At 39.7% G+C, this 23,931-nt stretch overlaps 5 protein-coding genes across 6 annotated transcripts; 2 read left to right on the plus strand and 3 right to left on the minus strand.

Moving 5' to 3' along the window:
* Positions 1-40: 40 nt before the first annotated feature.
* LOC105696874 (ribonuclease P protein subunit p40-like) lies at positions 41-2,629 on the plus strand. The gene is made up of 6 exons (XM_012419675.2): positions 41-290; positions 397-541; positions 754-918; positions 1,390-1,515; positions 1,598-1,781; positions 1,884-2,629. Exons 1-6 carry the CDS (start codon positions 171-173, stop codon positions 2,224-2,226), a joined length of 1,083 nt encoding a protein of 360 aa, XP_012275098.1. The 5' UTR covers positions 41-170; the 3' UTR covers positions 2,227-2,629.
* On the minus strand, positions 2,321-8,378 carry LOC105696871 (kinesin-associated protein 3). Its single transcript, XM_012419669.2, has 16 exons — positions 8,239-8,378; positions 7,954-8,071; positions 7,633-7,798; positions 7,329-7,535; positions 7,031-7,167; positions 6,596-6,926; positions 6,314-6,492; positions 5,963-6,131; positions 5,785-5,885; positions 5,274-5,492; positions 4,791-5,082; positions 4,508-4,612; positions 4,299-4,384; positions 3,853-4,039; positions 3,609-3,684; positions 2,321-3,357 (listed from the first exon to the last, which is right to left on the minus strand). Exons 1-16 carry the CDS (start codon positions 8,262-8,264, stop codon positions 3,213-3,215), a joined length of 2,544 nt encoding a protein of 847 aa, XP_012275092.1. The 5' UTR covers positions 8,265-8,378; the 3' UTR covers positions 2,321-3,212.
* Positions 8,278-10,663, plus strand: LOC105696875 (inosine-uridine preferring nucleoside hydrolase). Of its 2 annotated transcripts, none has more exons than XM_012419676.2 (6): positions 8,278-8,416; positions 9,031-9,231; positions 9,314-9,497; positions 9,664-9,780; positions 9,867-10,003; positions 10,202-10,663. In XM_012419676.2, exons 2-6 carry the CDS (start codon positions 9,040-9,042, stop codon positions 10,571-10,573), a joined length of 1,002 nt encoding a protein of 333 aa, XP_012275099.1. In that variant the 5' UTR covers positions 8,278-8,416; positions 9,031-9,039; the 3' UTR covers positions 10,574-10,663. The 2 variants fall into 2 exon arrangements, with proteins under 2 accessions (XP_012275099.1, XP_023290586.1); XM_023434818.1 differs by having other exon boundaries at positions 8,280-8,416; positions 9,034-9,231.
* A 300-nt stretch (positions 10,664-10,963) lies between these two features.
* On the minus strand, positions 10,964-12,293 carry LOC105696877 (UPF0184 protein C9orf16 homolog). The gene is made up of 2 exons (XM_012419678.1): positions 12,126-12,293; positions 10,964-11,453 (listed from the first exon to the last, which is right to left on the minus strand). Exons 1-2 carry the CDS (start codon positions 12,259-12,261, stop codon positions 11,272-11,274), a joined length of 318 nt encoding a protein of 105 aa, XP_012275101.1. The 5' UTR covers positions 12,262-12,293; the 3' UTR covers positions 10,964-11,271.
* A 3,235-nt stretch (positions 12,294-15,528) lies between these two features.
* On the minus strand, positions 15,529-18,092 carry LOC105696770 (peptidyl-prolyl cis-trans isomerase-like 2). Its single transcript, XM_012419490.1, has 9 exons — positions 17,955-18,092; positions 17,501-17,867; positions 17,254-17,419; positions 17,029-17,177; positions 16,776-16,899; positions 16,556-16,704; positions 16,268-16,419; positions 15,842-16,174; positions 15,529-15,782 (listed from the first exon to the last, which is right to left on the minus strand). The coding sequence occupies exons 1-9, from the start codon at positions 17,984-17,986 to the stop codon at positions 15,695-15,697; spliced, it is 1,560 nt and encodes a 519-aa protein (XP_012274913.1). The 5' UTR covers positions 17,987-18,092; the 3' UTR covers positions 15,529-15,694.
* Positions 18,093-23,931: the final 5,839 nt, after the last annotated feature.

The raw sequence follows: 23,931 nt of genomic DNA on the forward strand, positions 1-23,931 counted from the left end.
ATGCATTTTCCGTTTGAGTTTCAGCGCCCCCTCGCGAATTTCATCACGAACTACATAACCTCACCATCACCCTTCCCGGGAAATTTAAAGCTACTCTGCAAAAGCATTGATAAGCGCATTGTTGACTCTATGGAAGTGTTATTTCCCTTGATTAATTTTTCATTTATGAAATGTTGTGCCCGGAAGTATGGAATTTCAAGCCTCCGCGACATTACGAGAAGATTGAAGATCAGAACGATCGGCTAGAAGCTGTAGCTAATGTAATAACAAAGCACTATTTTAATCATTCGGTAAGTTGAGGTTATGTCAGCGATCCACTCTCTACATGGAATCTGCTTAATGAATAGCTCTCTTCAAGCTTTGTTTAATTTTTTACCACACGTGAAATGACATTAGGTATCTGTGATTCTACCCGATACAGTAAGTGTTCCCGGAAATCTTTTGGATTCGATCAATAATGACAGCGATTACTACAAAGTGAAGGGGTTACGTGCTTCCGAGCTAATCAGCAAAGAATTCATAGAGGCATTTGTAAAAAAAGGCGAGTTAATAATACAGCCGATACTGTTAAATTAGTTATTTAGATGCCTGTTTAATAGTATATGCTTTATACAAATGGATGCGATAATCATTTAACGTGTTCTTATCGTGGAGTTAATTTTATTTTACTTTTGATTTAAGAATTACAAGTTTCTATCAAAATCATGAACGAATAGTTAAATTTAGTACTGATCGAGTTATACTTTCCAATAGGTCGTTTAACTCTATTGACAATAGAAAATAGAATTGATCTTCACAATTGCCTTGCACTTACTCCATCTGGTTGCTTGATACTATCATTGACGAGAGATGACTTTCAAACACTTGGACTGGAGGGAAAACCATCGTTTTTTGTCAGAAAGACAAAATCGCGTTATGGTAAGTCAAAAGAGGTCACTTTTTAAGAGGCATCCAATACTGCATATGATTAAGTATAGTTAAAAACATTTCTCATAGTGTATAAATCGTCGTAATGTAAATGCTATTTATAAGTTAATGGTAACAACATGAATAATGCAAATTACATACATTTCTGATGAAACCATTTGTGGATAATAACATTCAAGAAGGCTGAGTATGCAAGAACGAGATAACGCCTAATGCAATTTACTGCTACAGAATAACCATTATATAAACTGTAACTTGTTGGACCACCCGTTACTAATTATCAATTCAAGTGGCCTTGTAAAAGTGAAGCAATAAATTTGCATTTATAAAACTATTCCGCATTATTATCTGTCTTAATCAATGACTGACGAGGCATTCGATACTTTTGATAAGTTACTATACAATTTTTATATCTTGAACCTTTGCATTTTTCTTTTACTGACACAATTTGCTCATCGACAGTTGTGACCATTAATCTGAAGGATGACAACTTCACTCCAGGGAGGAAATTTTACGAGCACGTTCGACGCTGTTTCAAAGAGAGATTTAAACAAACCTTTAATGTAATATTAGCATGGGAGCCGCCAGGTAATCGACCCTAAATCCATTTATCTATTCTTATTAACAGATGTAATAAATATTTTCACAATTACTGCACATATATTTTTAGAGACAAAGGTTTGTCCTTCATCCATAGCTGCATGGTTCCATCAGCGTGGATACGTAGTTTCTCTCTGCTCTCAAAGTTTTATTAGACGAGCCGAACACTCCATAACAATACCACTCATCGATGACGACACAGATCATGAGAAATTCTTCGAATGGCTTGGAATCCTCAGCGTTGGCGGAGATTTGTGAATATACCTTACATTTAACAGCTGCATTAGTTTAATGAGAAGATTATTAACGGGTTGTTTGTATTACGATTTACGCCCTGATCAAGGAATAATTTTTAGGAAGAACGTTGAGAATTGTGACTACGTGAATTCATACCAATGTCCTACTCCGTCAACTCTAGTGGGTCAAGTGCAGTACTTGCAGTGGACAGGACTTTTTACTTGTGCCCAAGTTCAGAAGATTTACATCGCTTTGAAGGAGTTCCTTCAGAGTCGAGAAGATTTACTTTGGGTTAGTTTACACATCCAAGGCTTCGAAGACGCTCCCATTAGTTGGGATCTGAAGGAGCACAGTTTCTTTACAGATGGAGATAATAGCTATACCTTTGTACTCCGAGTCGATGGGAAACACATACTTCGACGAAGCTTGAGCTCAAATAATAAGTTAAGAATTTTCCTTTAAAGACATCTCTTAATCATTATAAAATTAGGCACTGAAATAATTGTTCTGGTTCATGTACTTAATACACTTTTTTTTTTTAATAAGATCTGCATAGCGTTAAAAATAGAAAATAACAGTGGTAATCGACAAATTGAACAGAATCTACATAGAGTATAACAAATGTTACGATAAAATGATACTCCTCTTGTTAAAAATGCGTGCCGTCTTGACTAGAAATATTCGTTAAAAGAAAAGACCTAACGGTATTCCGGCTATAGTATTGCTCTCATTTCGTCTTCATTTTCTAAGCTGTTTGTAACTTAATTATGTCGTAAAATGAGATCAGGCCTAGGGGTCGAGTTCCCTCGACACCCTCTGAAAAAGCTACTTATTAAACGCATAAAGAGTGCTGCATTTTCTTAAACTGTGTAATTAGCCTTACGGCAATACGTGCACACGTAATCCTATTTACGCAGGTTGAACTACTTAATATAATGATCTCAAAGAGATTCCTTTATCATTCATCGGCTGAGAAAATATTTTAGGTTAGTAAATGATGGAGGATCTCTTTTTTTTCCCTTTAAAATCAAAAAACAAAAAAGTGAATTACACCAAAGCAGATGTTGACCTTGAACAGATCTGCTCTAAAATTTCTGTAACAGTGGAAGAACCATCAAATTTTTATCCAAAAAAGGTTTTCAAGTCGACAGAAGTTCTAAAATTAAGTAGACATCCTGTGTAATCGTTTCTCAAGCTACGATCATAATAAAATATACGTTAGAATGTTTGAGACTATCCGCAGTGTACTAGTTGCATGTTCTTTCAATGCTTGGAATGCATAGATTCAATGATAATCACAACGATGTAATGCGAAAGGCAAACGCTCCGGTTAATAATCTAGAGCAGTTTACTGCGATGAATAAATAATAATACAAGGTCTAGGCTTCTCGTCGTTGCTCACGAAATTCCCGTTTTGACGAAACTGTTGCATCCCGTCCAACAACCGTTTATATGAGCACGTGCGATCCATCCGATTCTGTTAATTTTACCTTTGCTGATTGCCTGTAGTATTCGTCTAATCCTGAACCCAGGGACATGCGAGACTTGGAGCGTACCATTGGATCGACAAGATCTTCAAAATCTCTGCTGTACCTGAAACAACGTAGACATGTAAAAGTAATTGACAGTGATAAATCTGACTTTTATACGAGGTAAATGAAAAATAAAGCATCATTGCACAAGCTAATAAAATGATTTCAGTAATTTTCTATTTAAATGTACTTCCAACAAAAGAATTTGAACATAATGCAATGAATTTTTCTAACGTAGATAGTGTCTTAATCTTACGGTGTTAATTTTAAGGTTAAAAATAAAATATCAGGAGTACATATTGACGCTCTTACCGACTAACTGGCCGGCTTGGATTTTCCGAAGATTCTGAGGAATTTCTGGCTAGAAGATCCCCATCGTCGGTCTTACCTGAAACAGGTATGGAAGAGTTTTTCGTTCCTTTAATTACATTAGTTTTATTGGAGCACGGTCAGTCATGCCTTAACAAAGCAAGGTTATACAACGAAAAACATGACAAGATGTTACGTTACCCAATGCATAATAATATCTGTTTGATTATGTAAATGATATCCTTACTGGACGGAAAAAGCATGGTATGCTTCAGTAGATCTCCGCTTAGAAATGGAGACAGACTGTCGTCTTCGTCCGGAATTAAATGGGTAGAAGGATCCAGGGTCACAGTTTCGACCATTTCGAGCCACTGCTGATTATGCGAACGGAATTTTTCTACCTTAATTCTCGCAGCCCAATCTTCGTCGCACATCTGAAAATTGTTTACGAGCTTATTTATAATATGTACCTTGCTGGAACGGATGAGTTTTTTCAAAATAGTTCGCAATCTCATTGAGATTTATATAACGCAGTCTTGTAGTTCGTGTTAAATGACGTTATAATTATGTGCAGCGTATCTTTTTAAATAAGAAATCTTTAGAGCCATGTAATCTAACTTAATCATAGTGAATTTGTCATGCTTATGAAAATGAGTAAATATTTTGATCGATGTGGAAATACGTTATACTTACTGCGATGATATCTAAGCAAGCATCGCATACTCTTCTAATCGCTGGGTTTTTGTCGTGCATCAGGTCGATCAGATATCCAGGAGCCTCTGTAAGTAAAACAAAAGGACATTGTTCTACTAGTTTTTTTTGCTTGATTAATTGTTTAATTGATTAATAATATTCAGATACGTTCCGTTGGAATAGGTATTATAGTCAAATTCGATTTTTACCATTACTAGTCTCGCGAATCAGATAATCTCTCGTTGAGTCGTGTTTAGCAATTTGGTAGAATACGTAGATTATTTGCAGCACCATCTCGTCATCTTCTTGTTTTGCTGGTTAAACGTTAAAGGATTAATTTACATTATGCAACCTAACCTTATGTTCGAAATACATGCAATTAAAGTAATATAAAATTCTTGTCCGATAGATTAAATTGTTCTAATAAATGTTCACTTGTTTGTATTACAATTGCTCGTTATTGCTTCGGTTACAATACAATTTGTAACGTACCTTTCAATAATTCGATAAGAGACAGGAGAATATCTGCTTTGCACAACAATCTTGCACAGTCTTCGTCACAAGCAGCGGTTCCCAGAAAAATAACAACTTCCAAGACTAAGTCGTCCTGTGCTTTCCCAGGAACCAAATTGTTTCTGATCCAAGGTACAAGATTACATCGTTGGAGGATTTGAGAGTAATCGAGATCAGGCATGACCAAATTTCCTAGTACACCGACCACCTCCAAGACAAAGTCTTCGGAATCTGACTTAGTGAGAGCTTTTGCAAAATCCCCCACGAATTCCTAATGAATTAAAAGTATAACACATCTTAGTAGGCTATTCTGAATATTATACAGCAGTTTAAAATTAGCTTTCAATTTAATGTTTGTTTATGTGCTAGAATAAGGCAAAATGGTATACATAAACAAACAATTGAAAATAACCATTTTCCAAATGAAGTATGAAGCAGCGAATAAGATCTTTTGTTAAGTACCACTAAATTTTCTCTGGTGGTAGTGTGCTGCGAGATGTTCCTAATCATTTTCATGATAAGAGAATTCTGACATTGAAATGCCTTTTGTACAAGACCTTGTAAACGATTATTCTCCACCATTGACTGAGCGTTTCTACTGTTTACCGCTAGATTTATACATAGCGCTATTAATTCCGGCTTTAGCTGGTCATCTTTTGACTCCAGAATCATATCGGTCACCTGAAAGGAAGTTAAACTCGATTAATGGCACCATATAATAAGGAAAGTTACCTTCAGAATAATTTTTATGTCAAACAATTTTTCGTGGGAACAAAAAATAGAAAATTGATTTAACCCAAGGAAAAGTATAATTACTATTTTATAAGTCAACATCACGTAATCACATTTCTAGTAAACTACTGGAAAAAATCAAAATTAGAAGTTAGGTAATGGCATCAGGACTTTACTCCAGATATGATCGGTACAAAAAAATGTGAGCATTAAGTTTATTTAATATTTTTTTTTACCGTACCATGGGAATACAATCAGTATTCGCGAACATAGGCTTCACTTTGTCATCTATACTTAAGTGATACAAAAGTCCTAAGATAGTCGTTTCATATTTGCTGTCACCTGCAAAATATGATCAAATTACGTGCTAATTATCGTCACTATTTGAACAATTATTATGTTATTAAATATCATTTTACCTTGACTGAGTAATTTTACCAATTTCGGTAGCAATCCAACTCTGATCATTTTCCCTCTGAGTTTTGGATCAAAAGAGAGATTAAAAAGTAGCCGTAAAGTGCTGAAAATCAGGTCGGAGTTACTGTTTTGAAGGAGCCGAGGTAGCTTCTCGATAATGTTTCCTTCAGCCTATAATAGAAAACATTAAAAAATGTATAAATTAAAGAACTCGAATAAATGGTCACTTTGCAGCACGGTGATATAAAAAACGTAATAACTGTAATTCAATAGCAGTTTTAAGTTCATATAAACAGTTATTAATGTCATAAAGTACCAAGTTCATATAAACAGTTATTAATGTTATAACATACCATTACATCTTTATTTTCCCGGAAAATGGAGAGTTTCTTCAGGAATGTAACCACCAAAATCAGAAGATCACTATTTGTTCTGTCTAAAGACTTGATCAGCATACCGATCACATTTTTTTTTCGCATCTTACGCTCCACTTCTGTATTTTCTGCGATATTTAGTAGCAGATAGAATGCGACTGAAAAAGCGTATAATAAAGCCATTATTGCACTTTCAAGGTAAGATACATTCAAATAAGATTAGAATACGAATAAGTGATCGATATTGAAATTAAAACTTGCCTCTCAGCAATTGTTCTTGCTTTTTAGTTAAACTTTTGAACTTCTTTCTGATTTTTTCAAGTTCTTCCTTAATTTTTTTTAAATCGCTTTCAGGGAGATTTATGGGCATCTCAACAGAATTCCTTTTAATTTCCAGATCTAAAGGGTTTTCCGTGGACCAGACGTCTTCGTTAATTTTAACTTTCTTATCAGACTTGCTTCCATTCGTGATTAGGGATAATGCGAATCCTGTAATATCTTCGTAATGCTGCTTTCTTTTTTCCATATCGTCTTTCCACTGGTCATAACGGTGAAGTTCGAAGTCTATTATGTCCATGCATAAAGAGCCAATCTACGGTAAAATATTTTTTTTAGTAAAGTAAATACCTTAAAAAGCACATTAACAGCTGTGTACATATAGAACAAATATTATATCCACACGTAAGGAGCACTTACTCGATATTCAAGCACAATGTTATGAAATTGTCTATATGTTGAAAAGCAGAAGAAAATGTAAATTATATTTGTGGAGAGTTCGATGCTGCGTCTCCAATCTTCTCTTAGAACTCTTGCCAATGCACTCAACAGTGATTCTGTAAAAATTCACCAGTTAAAAATTTTGGTAAGAGAAAAAAAACGTACAATTCAGTTTTCCTTCACATTAAGAATACACTTTTAAATTCTAGTTTTTTTTTTTTTTTTAATTCGTAATGTTTGCAGTGATACGACTATGTAAAAACAATTTGCTTCTCACCATTTTTTGTCAATTCAAGCAGATTATCTGGTACTCGGGCTAGTTGTAAAATCATTGAAGAGCCTTTTATTTTATCAGAAATCTCTTCGTATAGGAGTTCAATATATCCATCGATATTACTGATAACGGCACGCTCTGTGTCACTGTTTTCTGAGTTTCCACAGCAGGAGGACATCGGTCTTGGTAGCTGAGAATTACCCTCACCAGCTAGAAAAATAAAAGCAGGAAATTACTTTTAATACATCACCACATTCAAGAAACCGCTGTCTTTTTAAAATAACATGTTTGTCAAAGATAATCATACCATTTTCATTCGGTGTTCTTCTAGTCTGCAAGTAATAGATCAGCTGTTCCACTTCTGGCAATTTTGACTCGTGTATGAGACTACACTTCTCCATAACTTCCCTCGCCAACAGAGCAACATTTGTATCTGCATTTAAACTCTTCAATCGGATGATTTTCTGACATTCCTAGAAAATAATTCATTGATCGTATATTTTTACATATATGTATGTACATAATATTTAAAAAATAAATCTTAAATATCTTATTATTGTAGAGCATGTCATCGCTCTGCCAGTTTAAAGTAATATTAAGAGGTGCACATGAGTCAACATATATGTACCTTTCTATCGCCCAACATCGGATCACCCAATTCTCCCAAGATGAGAGCTTCGACATCGTAGTTGACGACCAAAGCTTTTTCCGTCGGATGGACATCCAAGGTTCCAGATCGCACCTTCCTGTATGTATAAGAACGAAAAAAGAACGTAAGTCGATCGATTTAATGTTATGCGTCACTACTCGTAGGTAATAACGGGTTGTCCCTCTCCGTTGGTGAGGTAAACTTAAGAAAGGCATGAAGAAGGAAACCACGCCAGTCGAACGTTTCTCCGCGGACGAAACTAACCTCTTCAGGAACTTCGCCTCGTCCATCGCGTCGTTTCAACAGTTTCGGCGACGAGGAAACTCCGAGTCGTTCAAATCATATTCTTCACTTCAAGACTTGACATTTGTGTACTCCGTCCGGTCACTTGGGGACATCCGTGACTGTAGACACATGCAGCTACTTTCACGTCTAACCTGAGGTTAGCGAATTTTCAAGAGTTGTGTATTTCTGTTCCAACGTAACAAATTAATCGACCTTCCATTTAAGCCCGGTTCCACAATTCAAGTTAACCGGAGTTTAATTGGTTTATAGCAAGCTGAACCGTCGTATAAACCAGTTAAACTTCGGTTAGCTGGTTTACAGCAGGTTAAACCTGGGCATAAAGCAGTTAGATTTCGCAGGTTGAACCGTGATATAAGCCAGTTAAACTTCGGTTAACTCGAGTTGTGGAATCCAAATATGCTAATTTATTCGGCCTAGTTATATTATAATGAACCGTTTAGAATCATATATAAAAATGATGTATTAACTTGTCATAGATATCTAAAATAATTTTGTTGAAAACAAATACATAATATAATTGATTAAAATTATGCAGAAAAATAACCAATCAAAATGGCTTTTACAAATGGACCAATGAGGGTTTTAAAATCCAGGTCCAGGAATTGCAATTCAATCTTTAAAGTTTATTACAGGTCTCTTTGAGGAAAATAATGAAAATTGATAATTGACAGAGAAGGAAATGTTTTGCATATGAAAACCAATTGTGAATTACCTCAAAGGAAAACAAACCATTAATAGATGTTTTGTCAGTAGGAAAATATGGAACTAAGGAAAGTAATCATTGATTGTGATGCGGGGACTGATGATGCAGTGGCTTTAATTATACTCATTGCCGCTCATAAAACTAAGAAAATAAAAATCATGGCCATCACTTGTGTGTCTGGAAATACATCGGTTGATAACGTCGTCATTAATGTATTCAGAACACTGGAGGCATGCGATGCACTCGATGTAACTCTCATTTTCCTACTATATGAATTATTTGCATTCGGCGTATTCATTGTATTAAAGGCATCGTAATGTATTCTTCTAGATACCTGTCTTTAAAGGAACTACGTCTCCTATTCTCGATGTGGAGAATGCTAAAATTGCCAGGGAGTTTAAATTTCATGGCAGCGATGGATTTGGAGATATTTATAAAGACATTCCTGATATCAGCAAATTAAAGAGACAGCATGCAGTCAGTGCATTGCATGAAATTACATCGCAAAATCCAGGTAACATGTTAAAGAAAGAAAATATGAATGAATTATTATAAAGTTGATTGCATTGCATTATTCAATTGATTATTTTATTATATAACAGAGACCATAAATTTCAGCTTTACATTTTATGTTAAACCTATCTTATGTGTGTAGAGTAATAATCATTTTGCATTTTCAGGAGAAGTCTCGGTTCTCTGCCTAGCTCCTTTAATGAATATAGCATTGGCAATTAAACTCTTCCCGGAATTCCTTGAAAATGTAAAGGAATTCTATGTTATGGGAGGGAATACTACAGGTAAGAAAATATGTTCGTAAATTGTTGAACACTTTTGAAAATTATTCAACAGCAATTTATAATCCCTAAATTATTTGAACTTTCAGCTTTGGGCAATACAACGTCGCAGGCTGAGTTCAATTTTTACAGCGATCCAGAAAGTGCTCACATATTAATAAATAATAATAAGAAAAAATTATGGTTGTTGCCATGGGAGACGTGTTTGAAATCTCGAATAGAACATGTAAACATTTTTATGATTACAATTTAATACTAATAAGATTCAATTGAAGGTGAAACTATAATATTCAGGGAATAACGAGCATATATTAATTCCATAGACATGTCTACTTATTTAATCGAAGACGTTTAAAAATTTCACAAAGCAATTGTAACTACATTTTTACTAATTTAAAATTAATTAACTTTAAACTATTTTCAGGAATGGAGACAAAATGTCCTTGGTAAAATTGAGACCCCCTGTATTCAACTTCTAAATGACATTGAAGAGGGTATACTGAGCGATGAAAAAAAAGCCCTCTCATTTTATTCTCCCTGCGATGCACTCTTAGCAGCAATATTCCTGAGACCAGATTTGACTACAGATACAGTTAAGCAACATGCAGATATTGAACTGAATGGCAGCAGAACAAGGGGTCAAGTAGTTATTGATCACCTGCTGCTGCATTGCGAAGAACCTAATGTTCACCTAATTCAAGATATCGACACGGACATATTCAAAGATGTACTCCTTTTTGCAGCAGATCCCTTTCGATACAATCTATCCAATGGATACCGTACTGCAGTGCGTTAACTGTTTGAAGTCATTCAAATCACAAACTGTACATCATTTGGTTAAATTATAAGTGTAAACATTGAAATAAAATATAACAAAGAATACGAAGCTATGGTTTTTAATGAATCATTGATTGGAAATATATGATAAATCAGGAATAGAGAATCTACAAAGCTTAACATTATCTACTTGAGTTTGACTAATTACTGATGCAAGATTTTTCTACGAATTACATTCTTCTAATTTAAAAATTTATTTCTTGAACAATTTCAAAGGTAATCACCAATTTAATTAAAGTTAAAAATAAATAAATGTTTGAATATAATAAAGTTAATATATTAATTAAAATTGTCTAATTTCAGGGTAAGAACTGAATTTATAAATAATGCGCATAAGGAAACAGAGGGAAACGCATTGACTCAGTTCTATTTACTTATAATTGTGAGTTCTGACATTTTAAGTAATACACACTTCATAACGAGGAATGTCTCCGATTTCAGTTTAGGAGCAATAAAACACGTAGTATCTATCCAAAAAGAAATTCATAAATTTCTTCTTCTAGATAGATCATAATAACAGATTTTTTACAAACTTCTGTTCGATACGTTCCCATATCCATAACCTGTCCAACTAAAATTCTAATAGATCATAGTTGGAAAACTTTCTAAGTTGTACTTCAAATATAACGATGTCCGTCACTTGCTTGGCCTAAAGATTTACGAGTCTGAAATCATTGGTTCGGGCTGTTCAGATTTCTGAGATTCTTGGAATTGCTTCCTGGCTTCTCGATTTGACTTTAACAACTCTACTAACTCTGCGTGTATTTTGTCATTCTTCCTTTCTAGGTTATCTAGGACAGAGTTGAGTTGGTCAAGCTGAGCATTTAGAGCCTCGTACTCTAAAACAAAACGTAACAATGAGCACTGAAGTTCCTTTCATCACATTTCAATGCAGATACTCCTCAACGAAATTTTAAATTAGATCGAGAATAAAACCAACTAGACATATTTCTATTGATTAATTAATCAATAGAAACGATACTCTCTTCAAACTAAGATATTTAGCAGGTATTACAAAATATGATCCGATTGAAAATCTGCATTAGATAATACTGCTCGTCTTATATTATTACCAACAGACTTTTGGTAAATGAAAGTCTGATTAGGCAAATCATAAATTAACTGTATTACGTTAAATTCTACATAAATGATAATATCTCGATAATTTAATTCCTCTTTCGAAAAGTGCATGACGATTCGATGAAGTCAGTGAATATACAATTCCTCGGACAGCTGTCACAAAATGTTTACAGATATGGGATAGTTTACTGCAACTTTATCGTGACACGCCTCTTTGAATGAATTTAACTTTTCGAATTTTTTCGGTTCTGTAACATGTCGCTTGTACTTTGCAGCATCTGTGCTTTTCTTAAACGACGACCAAAAGATCTACATCACTATCGAGAAGACAGTGTGGTAACATATAGAATAAAAAAATTAACATATCGAGAGTTGTCTTTCTGCGTCACAAAAGAGGTTAAGGAATTCGACTAATATTCGATTCTATTCACCTTCATCGTTGCAATTGTCGCGATCCTCGTCCGTATCAGGGTTTTTCTCTTCGTTTCCATTGTTTCCTCGGGGCTGTTCGGCGAATTCTACCATGTTTTCGTTTCTGATCAGATCATCTATGTTCTCATTTGCCATTTAATTTTCTACCACCCTGCATCAGCGGAATGATCAGCTGATGGCATGAGTCACGTGAAATTGATGATCAGAGACATACAAACGCTGTCAAGAGTGAATGTCACTATTGTGCTGCACTAACGGACACGGCGAATACTAGACACATTTAAATTACCACGGCCGATAAAACGCATCCTTTGAAAATATATGTACAGATTACAGTTACTACATAAAACCAAATGGAAGGAGATACCCAACGCATAGCTCACGTGGTCGGTATGACGTCAGGTGTAACGTACGTGTCGCAAGTTCAAATTCTCAAGGAAGGGAAAGGTGGGTACGGTTTTTCACTCAAATTTCTTTCCTCACGTTTTACAGTTCATAACAATCGCACAAAATACATTGCAGTTATGTAATATTTGATTATGGGTTCAGCTTTTCATTATTTGTTTCACTGTCCCTAAGGTGATTTTAATAATTAACGTGAAATTAATTAAAATCGTAAAGTAAGATAACAGTATCAATCATTCTTATCGTTAGTATTATTATTTAGTTACCCTTGTTGCTACCGTTATCTCATTCATTGCATAAATTTTAATTACAATCATCATTTTGAGAATAAGGTCGGAAGTTGAAAATCTCTGGTTCAAGTATTTGTCTCGTACATTAGTAACTTTACTACAAAACATTTGTCCTGAAATATCGATCACTTAAAGGAAAATGGGTCGTTTCGAGTAATCCACTCATGATTGAACGACGTCACCGGCCCGATAAAGGATCGTGATTGGTTCTTTATCGGGCCGGTGACGTCGTCCAATCGCGGAGTCGGGTCACGGCCGGGGATTGCGGCCCGGCCGGCGGATCGCCAGTTGACCCTGAAAATTTGCCGCGGTAGGACGTCGTCAAAAATTAAGAATATGGCGGGGGGCGCGAGGGTTTCGGAACCGACGCGAAGGCAATGAAGTTAGGACGCGACAGTGAACACGGTCCGGGAGTGCCATGGATTAACTATCATTCAACGAAAGAAAAGGAATTCAACGAAGGCAGCAGAAGCATGCAGCGTATCCAGCGTATCTAGTGTATCCAGCGTATCCAGCGAATGCAGCGAATGCAGCGAATGCAGCGAATGCAGCGAATGCAGCGAATGCAGCGAATGCAGCAAATGCAGCGAATGCAGCGAAAGCAGCGAAAGCAGCGAAAGCAGCGAAAGCAGTGGAAGCGGACACAAAGGTGGAATGCAGCCAGAGCCAACGTCGAAGGGAGGCAGATGGAGAGGAGGCCAGAAACCCCAGGTCTCTGCGGAGGGATCTCCTGGGGAAGTACCGCCAGAAAAAGACGAATCGTCCCGTTGGTAAGTCTCAACGTTTCCTTCCTCCGATCCCTTCATGTCGCAGGACGAAAGGTCCGTACCGGCACGGGGATCGGTAGTATGTTTACATTTTGATTCGAGGGACCGCGAGCCGACGAGACGATCTCTCGCCGACTCGCGAGTGGTCGTGTTGATTTTCTATGTTTTTCATGTGTTCTTTTAGAGTAGGAATAGATTTCTCCCGGGTCCGCGGTAATTTTCCGATCGCGATACTGAATCGAGCGCCGGGAAGTCGGATGACCCTCCGACTTCGAGGCCGCCGGTTCCGCGGAATTTCTTCGAATGATTAAATAAAAAATTTAAAAAAGATGTGGGAGAAATATCTCGCGAGGAGCCACACCCGAGTCGAGGGGGCACTTCGATGTGCCTGTGTTCTAGAGTCGCCGCCTCGACGAAGGGGTCGGTTTCAGGGTTTACAGGTTTTTTCGGCTAAGCCTTCCACTACCCTGGGGCCGTAGTGCGTGCTGGGCTTGGCCTTTCTTTTTTGTAAAAATTATAAAATATGGATATCGAGTAGAGTCAGTAGCTCGTTTCAACGACGTATAAATTAATCAGCTTAGGATTCTTCCAGCCTCTACAACGGTAGGTGCCCTTTCTTGTGGCCGCGTTCTTTGCTGGCCCCCACCCTTCGTCTCCTCCAGGAGCGAGTCGATCGGGTCGGGGCCAGGAGACGTGGTAAACCGAAACTTCGCGAATCCCTTCGATTGCCATCCGCGTTTCGATTCCGCGAACGAGTTTAATTTTTCTTTCATTTAACTGGCGATGGCAATCGGAACGTATGAGTGTGAGAACTGAGCTCGGGGGTCGGAGGCATTCCGGGATGCTGTCCCTAGGATTAGGCTTTTTGTCCCCGGGCGGAATGAGAGAGAACCGTGGAGTGAGTGTGTTGGAACGAATGTGTTTTTTCTTTTAGATATAGCTAGGGAGGTAGGTCAGTTGTCTTTAAGCAGGCAGGGCCAGGGCGGGATCTCTTCCTGGGGGTTTGGGAGGAGATCCCGAACCTGGGGTAATTTTCCATCGTCCGCGCTTCCCGAAGCGCGGAGGATGTCCACCCTGTGATATATCCGCGATTGTATCAATTTTCTTTCAGCAATAAAATTAATTAGACCGCGCTTGGAAATCGAATAAATGTGCAATACGCTCGGACTGCGCATCCTCGGATCGCAGGTCGTCGTTTTGCTAGCTTTTGAATCTGCTCGCGGAGTAATTTTTTTTTTCTTTAAATTCGAAAAATCAGGGGATTGCCAAGCGTTCGAGACGTAGGGGGCTCTGCCCGAAGAGACTGCAAGAGTCGAAGAGGCTATATGCCGAAGCGGCCCCTTAAGAAGAGGGCAACTATGATGGCCTTCCATTCTTTCGAATGGACAGTCATCCATTTTTTTCGCCACGTTGTCCCTCTCATGTTTTGTATATTCTTGTGTCTGGATTGACGGGGAGAGACGGTGAACTATCGTTTTCATGAGATTTTCTCGAGTCTGCATTTAAGCAAGATATATTTATTAGATTTTTGTCACGCCAAGTAATGTATAATTGAATACATTTTTACTGGGTCAATTATACGATATCGATGCACTGCGAAATATTCTTGACTTTAATGGTAACTTTAGTAAGTTATTAGCTCTTGTATCACCGTCTCTTTCTCGCTTTCCAATGGTTTCGTTTGTGCCTTCGTGTTCCCTTTCAGCTTTAGGTGGGCCACTTCGGAGAATCTGGCGACTTCCAGGTGTTTCTTCAATATTCTCTTTTATCTGTACTTTTGTGCCTCTTTGCAGGTTAGGTGGATCAATGTGCAAAATAGTTTCGATCCGCGGCGCTTGGTTACGCCACTGTCCACAAAAATGAGTTATAGGGACATTGATGAGAGAGGTGAGGAGACGGGTGGGTTAAAAGTTCTCGAGTAGGAATGAAGTCTTCGGTTGTTATCTAACATTTATTTTTTCCTTAAACATATATTTACAAGTTATATTTTAGTTGAGTCATTTTTCATTCCCGATGTTGAGCTTCCTCTAACAAATTTTGCATGTTCACCCGTTTAGTAGGAATGTAGTAAATTGGCTGAAAAGATGACAAGCCATCTATAACCTTTTACCAGGATGAGAAATTTCCAAACGAATATGCAGAATTCTTTTTCCTTTTAACTGGAACATCATTATTTGCCTCGTCCTTTTGGTGTCTGAAAACATAAATATAATGTTAACTGTGCCTTTAAAGTTAAATTTTATAGAAACTTACTTTCCCTCTTCTTTATTTAAATTAATATATTTCCCAACGCCGGGACGGTACACTTTTAGAGAGTCTGATTTTTTATTTTTTGAGTTCTTTTTAATAGCTTCTTCGGATAACCGTTCTGCTTCGGCAGCACGATCGGTTGCTAACTGTTCATCCGCTTCTTGAAAAGGATCGACAAATACTTCCGCTCTTTGTACAATTATATCTTCAATAGGTCTATCCTTGTTATCAACTTCAATTTTTTCTATAGCATTCAATGTCTCAAACCCTCCAACTATTTTTCCAAAAACGGTGTGTTTACGATCCAAGTGACGGCATGATCGATAAGTGATAAAACTGTAAATAATAAATTATTTTTTATATTATGTTACATTGTGATATTTTCTTGTCTTGATCTGAAAACAAAAATATTTTACATCATAAACTTACAATTGAGATCCATTAGTATTTGGTCCAGAATTAGCCATTGATAATACGCCTCGACCTTGATGAATTAAATTAGGTTTGAATTCATCTTCGAATGGCTTCCCCCAAATGGACTTTCCTCCATTACCGGTATTTGTTGGATCACCTCCTTGAATCTAGATTCCAATAAAGTAAATAAAATAAGAAAGAAATAAATTGCTAACTAAATAAATATTATAATACACAGAAACCACAGTTAATAAATGTATTAGATTTAATTTCTTAGTTTTACTGTAAATGGTTTCCTCTTACCATAAAGTTACGAATTGATCGGTGAAATTTTGTACCATTGTAGTAGCCATTTTGGCAATGTTTAATGAAATTCTCACAAGTCTTTGGAACAAGATCACAGTTCAGTTCCAAGTTCAGGGCTCCAAAGTTTGTAATAAATCTGACATACCCTGGAAACATTTATAAGATTTGTTGAGCACTCGATAGGTTGGAATAGGAAATGGATAATGAAGCCCCATACCCTTCTTTTTAACAAATTGGTAGCGAATTATGTCTTCTGCCACTATGGCAGCTTGATGTGTCGTTTCTGTTGGCATTACTGTCGATGTAAATCCTGCTGCAACAGCACCGGTAGAGTAATGAGCCTAAAAATACATTGCTTTTAATGACATTTGAATTTATCAATAAATTAATAATAGTTCAAAATGACTGTCAATAGTCGTTTTTGGATCAAATTAGTTAGACAAGGTACGAAAGTTACTCCTAAAGCTTACTGCATTAAATTTGTCCAATTTTGGTTTTGGAGCTTCTTCTTTAACTTCTTGTGGTTTATGAGTTCTGTGTAATTCAGCCAATATTTCTTTAGTTTCCATAGAGACCGTTTTAAGTTTTGCATTCGGATCGTTGGCTTCTCTTGTACTTTCTGGAAGTTGACTAAGTTAAATAAGCTCTTCTTTAAGAATGAAGATTTGGATACGTCTAGGTTTCCACGTAAATACCTTCATCATCCAGTCGAATATTATTTTTTATATGATGAAATCCTGATAAATTGAACTTCTTCGAATTAGTTGGATCTTGAATAGTGATAATATCGCTACGGATGAACGGGTCATCTGATATTAAATCCTTCCAATTCTGTGCCTTGATATTTAACTGTTCTACCGCCTACGAACAAAACTTTCATCACACATTTTGTTCTTCATCAAACATGGATATATTCTATGCCATAACCATAATTGTACGTACTTCATAAGAAAAGACATTTCCAGTTGTCCTAATTGCAACAATGTTCATGTGTTTTGTGAATACTTTGAAGAGCACCGGACAATGATATTGATCGTCCGCATTCTTGAAAAAATGTAACTTTATCAAGCTCTTTGCATCTAATGGCTTTCCTGTAACAGGATTGTGTTTCAACCGTTTGATGTAATTTAATATAGGCTCCAATTCAAAAACGTTCCCATCCGAATCGCAATACGGGTGCTCGAATGGTTGCAAACTGAGACAGCAATGATCGTAAGGTAAACGACGAAACGTCACATCTTCATCCGTTTCCAAGGTCCCTGCACTTTTACCACCATACAATGTAGTCCATTCTGTATACGTCAAGTACCTAAAGAGAGGAAAATAAATCATTTATCATAGGTTATCTTTGGCAGTCATTAGAGTTTAACATGTTTTACAGCAAAGGTAGTCTTACATCTTATCCTTCTGATGCTGTCGTTTCCCCATTTTAACGATTTATCCGTACTAATTAATATATAACAGGAAATCTCGATTGTAAAGTATCCAAACAATTAACAGGAATCTAGAAGCTTGCAAAAACCTGTAAACATAGAATAACAAAGAGTGTCACTAGAAATGGAAACTCGTGCACATAGGTTTTGTCGTGGTCGCTTCCTGAAACTGTTCCACATTTACATTAAATACACTCTCTGTTTTAACGACCGAATCGTCAAATCATTAGAACAGTATACACCTTCGCTCATAGATGGCGCTGACTGCATTCTCCGTTCCGAGCGAATATTAATACCCGTAACTCCCGCTAGGGGCATCACCTCCCGTCATAAAAGTGCAAGGGTTAATTCAAACTTAAAAGTGAGCAGGATTGAAAACATAAAACGCAGCTCGACATCTAAATAGAGGAGATCTAACAGTAAGTAGTAAAAGATTTGATAAACAACCCTTTTTGAAAGACCCCATAGCTCCGGCGGCGGGCAAACCACGCTTTTTCAATCGAGACAGGTTTAAGGGTCTAAACTCGGTTTATCTCGTACTAACCTAGAAAGGAAAAATTAACCATAACATCTTAACCGACATCCAGCCGCGACTTGTTAGCCGCGGATATCCGAACTTTCGGGGAATCTTTCGATTTCGTGAAAAATCTCTTCCAATACCCTGAAAGTCCCAATCGGGTCCCGAGTCCCGATTAACCGGCGGCGCCAAGCGAAGTCGCGCCGGGTGATTAGCCACTCGTGGCTTTTCCCGGCCGGCACGCAAGGCGCCCCGAGATCCATCGATCATCCACGACGATCGATCTCCTCGGTCCAGCCCCTGATTTCGAGCTCGCGCAGCTCGTCATCCCTCTTTGTCTCTTCCTCGAAGCCTCGTGCTCGGTTTAGTTCCGAGGTCCCGATATCTGCGCGTTAATACACCGGGGTGTGAGCCATGGTATAGAGGGCGTTTCAGGTTTGTTACACGGGGTGGGGCGAGTGGGAGCCCGGCTCGGAGCAGAGGCCAAAGGACGGACCTATCGAGGGCGTTAGACGGGGAAGAGAAATAGAAATAACCGAGATTTCGGCACCCCGCTGGGTCCCCTAATTGCCTCGGCTTGCCTCCAAAGTCGGGGCCCCGGCACGCCCTTGAACCCTCCGTACCCCGAACCATTGGGGCCCCGTCCACGGGGCGCTCGGGCCCCGGATAGCCGATAGCCGGGACCGAATAAGCGAGATCATCTATCACACTGCGCGAAACGATATATTTGTTTTTCGGTGGGACCCTCTCTAATTATTTACAGCCCTGCCCCCGGGGGGATCGTGTCCCGTTTTGCCCTGGCCCCCTTTTCGGCACCGGAACCAGAAATTTCCTAGAATGAAGAATCGCAAGCGGTACCGGGTTCCCAGATATTCTTTCATATTCGGCAATTAAGGTGAAGTGAAACGACTGTCAAATCAGTCGATTCGAATACAACACTTTTTTTAAGGGTATTAGACCAAACTGTTCGAAACTTTGACACATCACTCCTGATCGTGTCCCGTTTTGCCCTGGCCCCCTTTTCGGCACCGGAACCAGAAATTTCCTAGAATGAAGAATCGCAAGCGGTACCGGGTCCCCAGATATTCTTTCATATTCAGCAATTAAGGTGAAGTGAAACGACTGTCAAATCAGTCGATTCGAATACAACACTTTTTTTAAGGGTATTAGACCAAACTGTCCGAAACTTTGACACATCACTCCTGATCGTGTCCCGTTTTGCCCTGGCCCCCTTTTCGGCACCGGAGCCAGAAATTTCCTAGAATGAAAAATCGCAAGCGGTACCGGGTCCCCAGATATTCTTTCATATTCAGCAATTAAGGTGAAGTGAAACGACTGTCAAATCAGTCGAGTCCAATACAACACTTTTTTTAAGGGTATTAGACCAAACTGTCCGACACTTTGACACATCACTCCTGATCGTGTCCCGTTTTGCCCTGGCCCCCTTCTGGGCACCGGGACCAGAAATGTCCCATTACGAAGATTCGCAAGCGGTACCGGGCTCTCCCGATATTCTTTCATATTCGGGAATTAACATCTTCACCTATAATATCGTGTGAGAGACTGGTATATCAATCGGACCAATTATAAACAAAACGTATCAGGGACGCGTGAGACTTTGAACGTTCAGCCAAACCGTGAAATGGCCCGATGTAAGACCGACATTTTTCTTGTTCATGGCACGCGCTATTGGAATTTAAATCGTAAGGCAAGGGGTTAAGATGCCCCAGCCAAGGAAGTCTCAGGACGTGGGGGAGTCCTAATGATCCAGAAGATGTGCCCTAGGGGTATGGATGTTCCGGTGAACGTTTCCTCGTAGGCGCCATCCCGATGCGCTCCTTGTCTACGACCGAGGGTCAAGTAATTACGGGGGGTCGTTAAATGTGGGACGATTCTCCTCAGCCTGTCGCATTATGCTAGCGTAAGGCTTAAATTTCCTTAGCTAACGATGTGCATTATGTGCCGCCTCGGTGTAATAGTATAATCTTAAAAATGATTTATCGAGGGAACCTACTACACTTCTGGGGGCTCGGGAATAGGGATGCGGAGTAGATCAAGGAGACGAATTCATTGGATCGACGGAATATTTCTTAGGGTAATTACTTGACTCCAATCAATTGCGGGGAAACGTTGCGGCCGATTTAATCATCGGGATAAATATTTCGTTGATAAGAAGTCGAAAAGAAATTGTTCTTTGGCCCTGTACAACATTTTACTCGGGGTGGACGCGCGCCTATCGGTTTGGTATTCCGGGAGGTTCAGATCTTTCGAAGGCGGTTAGAACGAACGAGGGGGATTATTTACCGTGTATGTGGGGAAGAATTAAAAAATGATCCACGGTCCGCACATGGGGCCTTCGGATGTCATAAGAAAGAGGAGAGAAAGAGAGAGAGAGGTTCTGGTGGCGCTCGGCGGGGACGGCAACTTTACGATGTCTCGCTCGTTCGTCTTCGGGACCTCTGGTTATTTATTACCAGGAGTCCTTCCGACCCTGGTTAACCTCGCGAATATCCCCTAGGGGACAGCTTGTCTCAAGTCGATAGGGATTCATTTCAGGAAGGAATTAATCCGGGAACGCTCGTGGAAGGTACCTGCGGAGCGGCCTTGTTTCTTTAAATAAATTCGGTCTCGTACTTGGAACACCAGTTTCTCTTCGGTTACGGACCTCGAGGTCTCGGACACCTTCAGGAATCCGTACCGGTTCGGTATGCGACCGAATCCGAAAATTGGGTCCAGGGTATATATAACGACCGTGAAGTTGCGGGGGCGTGGTAATGAGCCAGGGCCTCATCTCCTGGGACTCACCTCGTAGATTGCCGGGCAATTTTTCGGAGCTTTTCGACCCCTCGAGGGACATTCCATTGAATAACTATCTGCCAGTCTAGAAGCTCACCCTCCGATTCCTTCTGTCTTCGACTTCTACGCGATCTACTACGACCAGTTGATAAATAACGGCCGCGATATCGGCACTTCCAATCTTCCGTTTCGATCTCATCCAGAGTCGTTCAGGGTAGTTTACAGTCTCCCATCGGTTATCCTTGCATAAAGAAAATGAATGGGAATGGATACGAAGTATGGGAGCTTCTTTGTCGTCGGACTCCTCCATTTCCTGTCCCTTCGGTAAGAATGAAAAATACGTCGAACCTAAATAACGTTACTTCGGCACGGGACAAATATTTAGATAATTCAAAGAGCAATTATAAGACCCAAACTCTATGCTGTTATAAGACCCAAAGTCCCCCAAGACGCAATTATAAGACCCAAACTCTAAATAAGTGGATGCAACGCCTCTTCGGGATTATCACAATTTCTTTCAGTTTGCCTCACAAGGAAGGTATCCCAGGTCGATCTCTCCGATTTCATTTCTTTTATAATATGTTATAGTAGATTAAAAACTAAGCGACATGTATTTCTTTATTTTTTAACTGACGTTAAACACTTTTAGGGGGTGAAACCACCATCCAAAGTAAGGCATGTCAAGGGCCGATTTGGCAGTTTCACCCACGAGAACATATTTTTCATTTCTTGTTATGAGAAAGCTTTTCCAGGTGGATTGGTTAAAAAATATTATGTGTTCTTTGTTTTTAGTCCACTATAACATATTATAAAAGAAGTCAAATCGGAGAGATCGACTTGGGATAACTTCCTTGTCAGTCGAATAATTATTTTTTGAATTAGTAGAATGCTTCTTGGTTCGATGAATTTTTCTTCTTCTTTTTTTAGAGCAGGGATTGAATACCTTCAGATATCGTTTAGCAGGCTTATGGGCAAAAGTGGCCTGGCCTAGCTCGATATTCGGGGCGAAAGCCAAAAGGAGGAAAGGAAAACTGCCCGGCAGGGGAAAGAAAAGAAACAATAGGGCCCATTAGCGTCTACCTGCTCTTCTCGTGGTTGCCATCGAGTTCGGACCGAGGACCTGTTTAGCTTCTTTATCCCCTTAGGCACTATTTTCGGGGTTCCCCATTTCTCCAGGTGTTTGTCTAGTTAGTACACGTTATAGAAATTCTTAGACAAGGCTTAGCGAAATTAATTGTCACGCTTGTTTCCACGGGCCGTTACCCTTGCGTTACCCTTTTGGGCAGAGGGCGGATCGCGGCCATCTTGAATTTTCTGATCTCGTCGAATATCAATATGACGTTACCACCAAAAAGGGTATAGATCAATTTTAATCGATCGACCTCGATGAAATTTCTCAACGTCATTCATGTCGCCTTAAACACTTTGACGGCTAGGGACAACAATGGAGTGACGCGTTTTCGTTGCGACGCCTCTTCGTTGCGTCGCGTCATTTTTTTCCTGCGGCGCTTCGTCGTCGCGTCGCGACGCTATGTACCGCGTTTCACGTCGGACATGGCGCGTCGCGTCATTTTTTTCCTGCGGCGCTTCGTCGTCGCGTCGCGACGCTGTGTGGCGCGTTTCACGTCGGACATGGCGCGTCGCGTCATTTTCTCCCTGTGGCGCTTCGTCGTCGCGTCGCGACGCTGTGTGCCGCGTTTCACGTCGGACACGGCGCGTCGCGTCATTTTTTCCCTGCGGCGCTTCGTCGTCGCGTCGTGACGCTGTGTGCCGCGTTTCACGTCGGACACGGCGCGTCGCGTCATTTTTTCCCTGCGGCGCTTCGTCGTCGCGTCGTGACGCTGTGTGCCGCGTTTCACGTCGGACACGGCGCGTCGCGTCATTTTTTCCCTGCGGCGCTTCGTCGTCGCGTCGCGACGCTATGTACCGCGTTTCACGTCGGACATGGCGCGTCGCGTAATTTTCTCCCTGTCGCGACGCTGTGTGCCACGTTTCACGTCGGACATGGCGCGTCGCGTAATTTTCTCCCTGTGGCGCTTCGTCGTCGCGTCGCGACGCTGTGTGCCGCGTTTCACGTCGGACACGGCGCCGCTAAAAACCTTTTTTCCACTCTCGACGGGGTGCTCCCCCGGGAACCGAGATTCCCGCTCGGAAACGACACCTCGACTCCTCGGGATCGCCCGGAGAGAAACGAGTCGACGGAACGACTCCTCGACTCGACCGGTCTCGGATGATCGAGTGCCAAACCATTGGCCTCCGCCGGTAATTGATGCCTTCACTTAACGAACGGCAAATCGAGACACCGGTTACGAAATCGACGGGCTTTCGGTTTCGCTTTCCGTTTCGATCTCGTATTACGACCTGCGCGTAACCTCGGTGCCCGAACTTCGCCCTGCGAATTTCATTCCCGATTTCTTCTGGCACCCTTTTTCGGATAATTCTTCCCTCGACTCGGATACGGTCTAATTTCGGCTCAAAGGAATTAATCACGAAATCTTTGGAAGTCTCTGAAACATTGTCAGGATTTTAAGGCCGATCGTCATTCGTTACCGAAACACGTTATCATATGAAATGAAAGGTAATTCTGAAACAATGAAATCGTTTTCACCGATTTTCAAGGGCCATCG

The sequence above is a fragment of the Orussus abietinus genome, unplaced genomic scaffold (genome assembly GCF_000612105.2).
Source record: "Orussus abietinus isolate OABI.00-Male unplaced genomic scaffold, Oabi_2.0 scaffold75, whole genome shotgun sequence".
Taxonomy (NCBI): Eukaryota; Metazoa; Arthropoda; class Insecta; order Hymenoptera; family Orussidae; genus Orussus; species Orussus abietinus.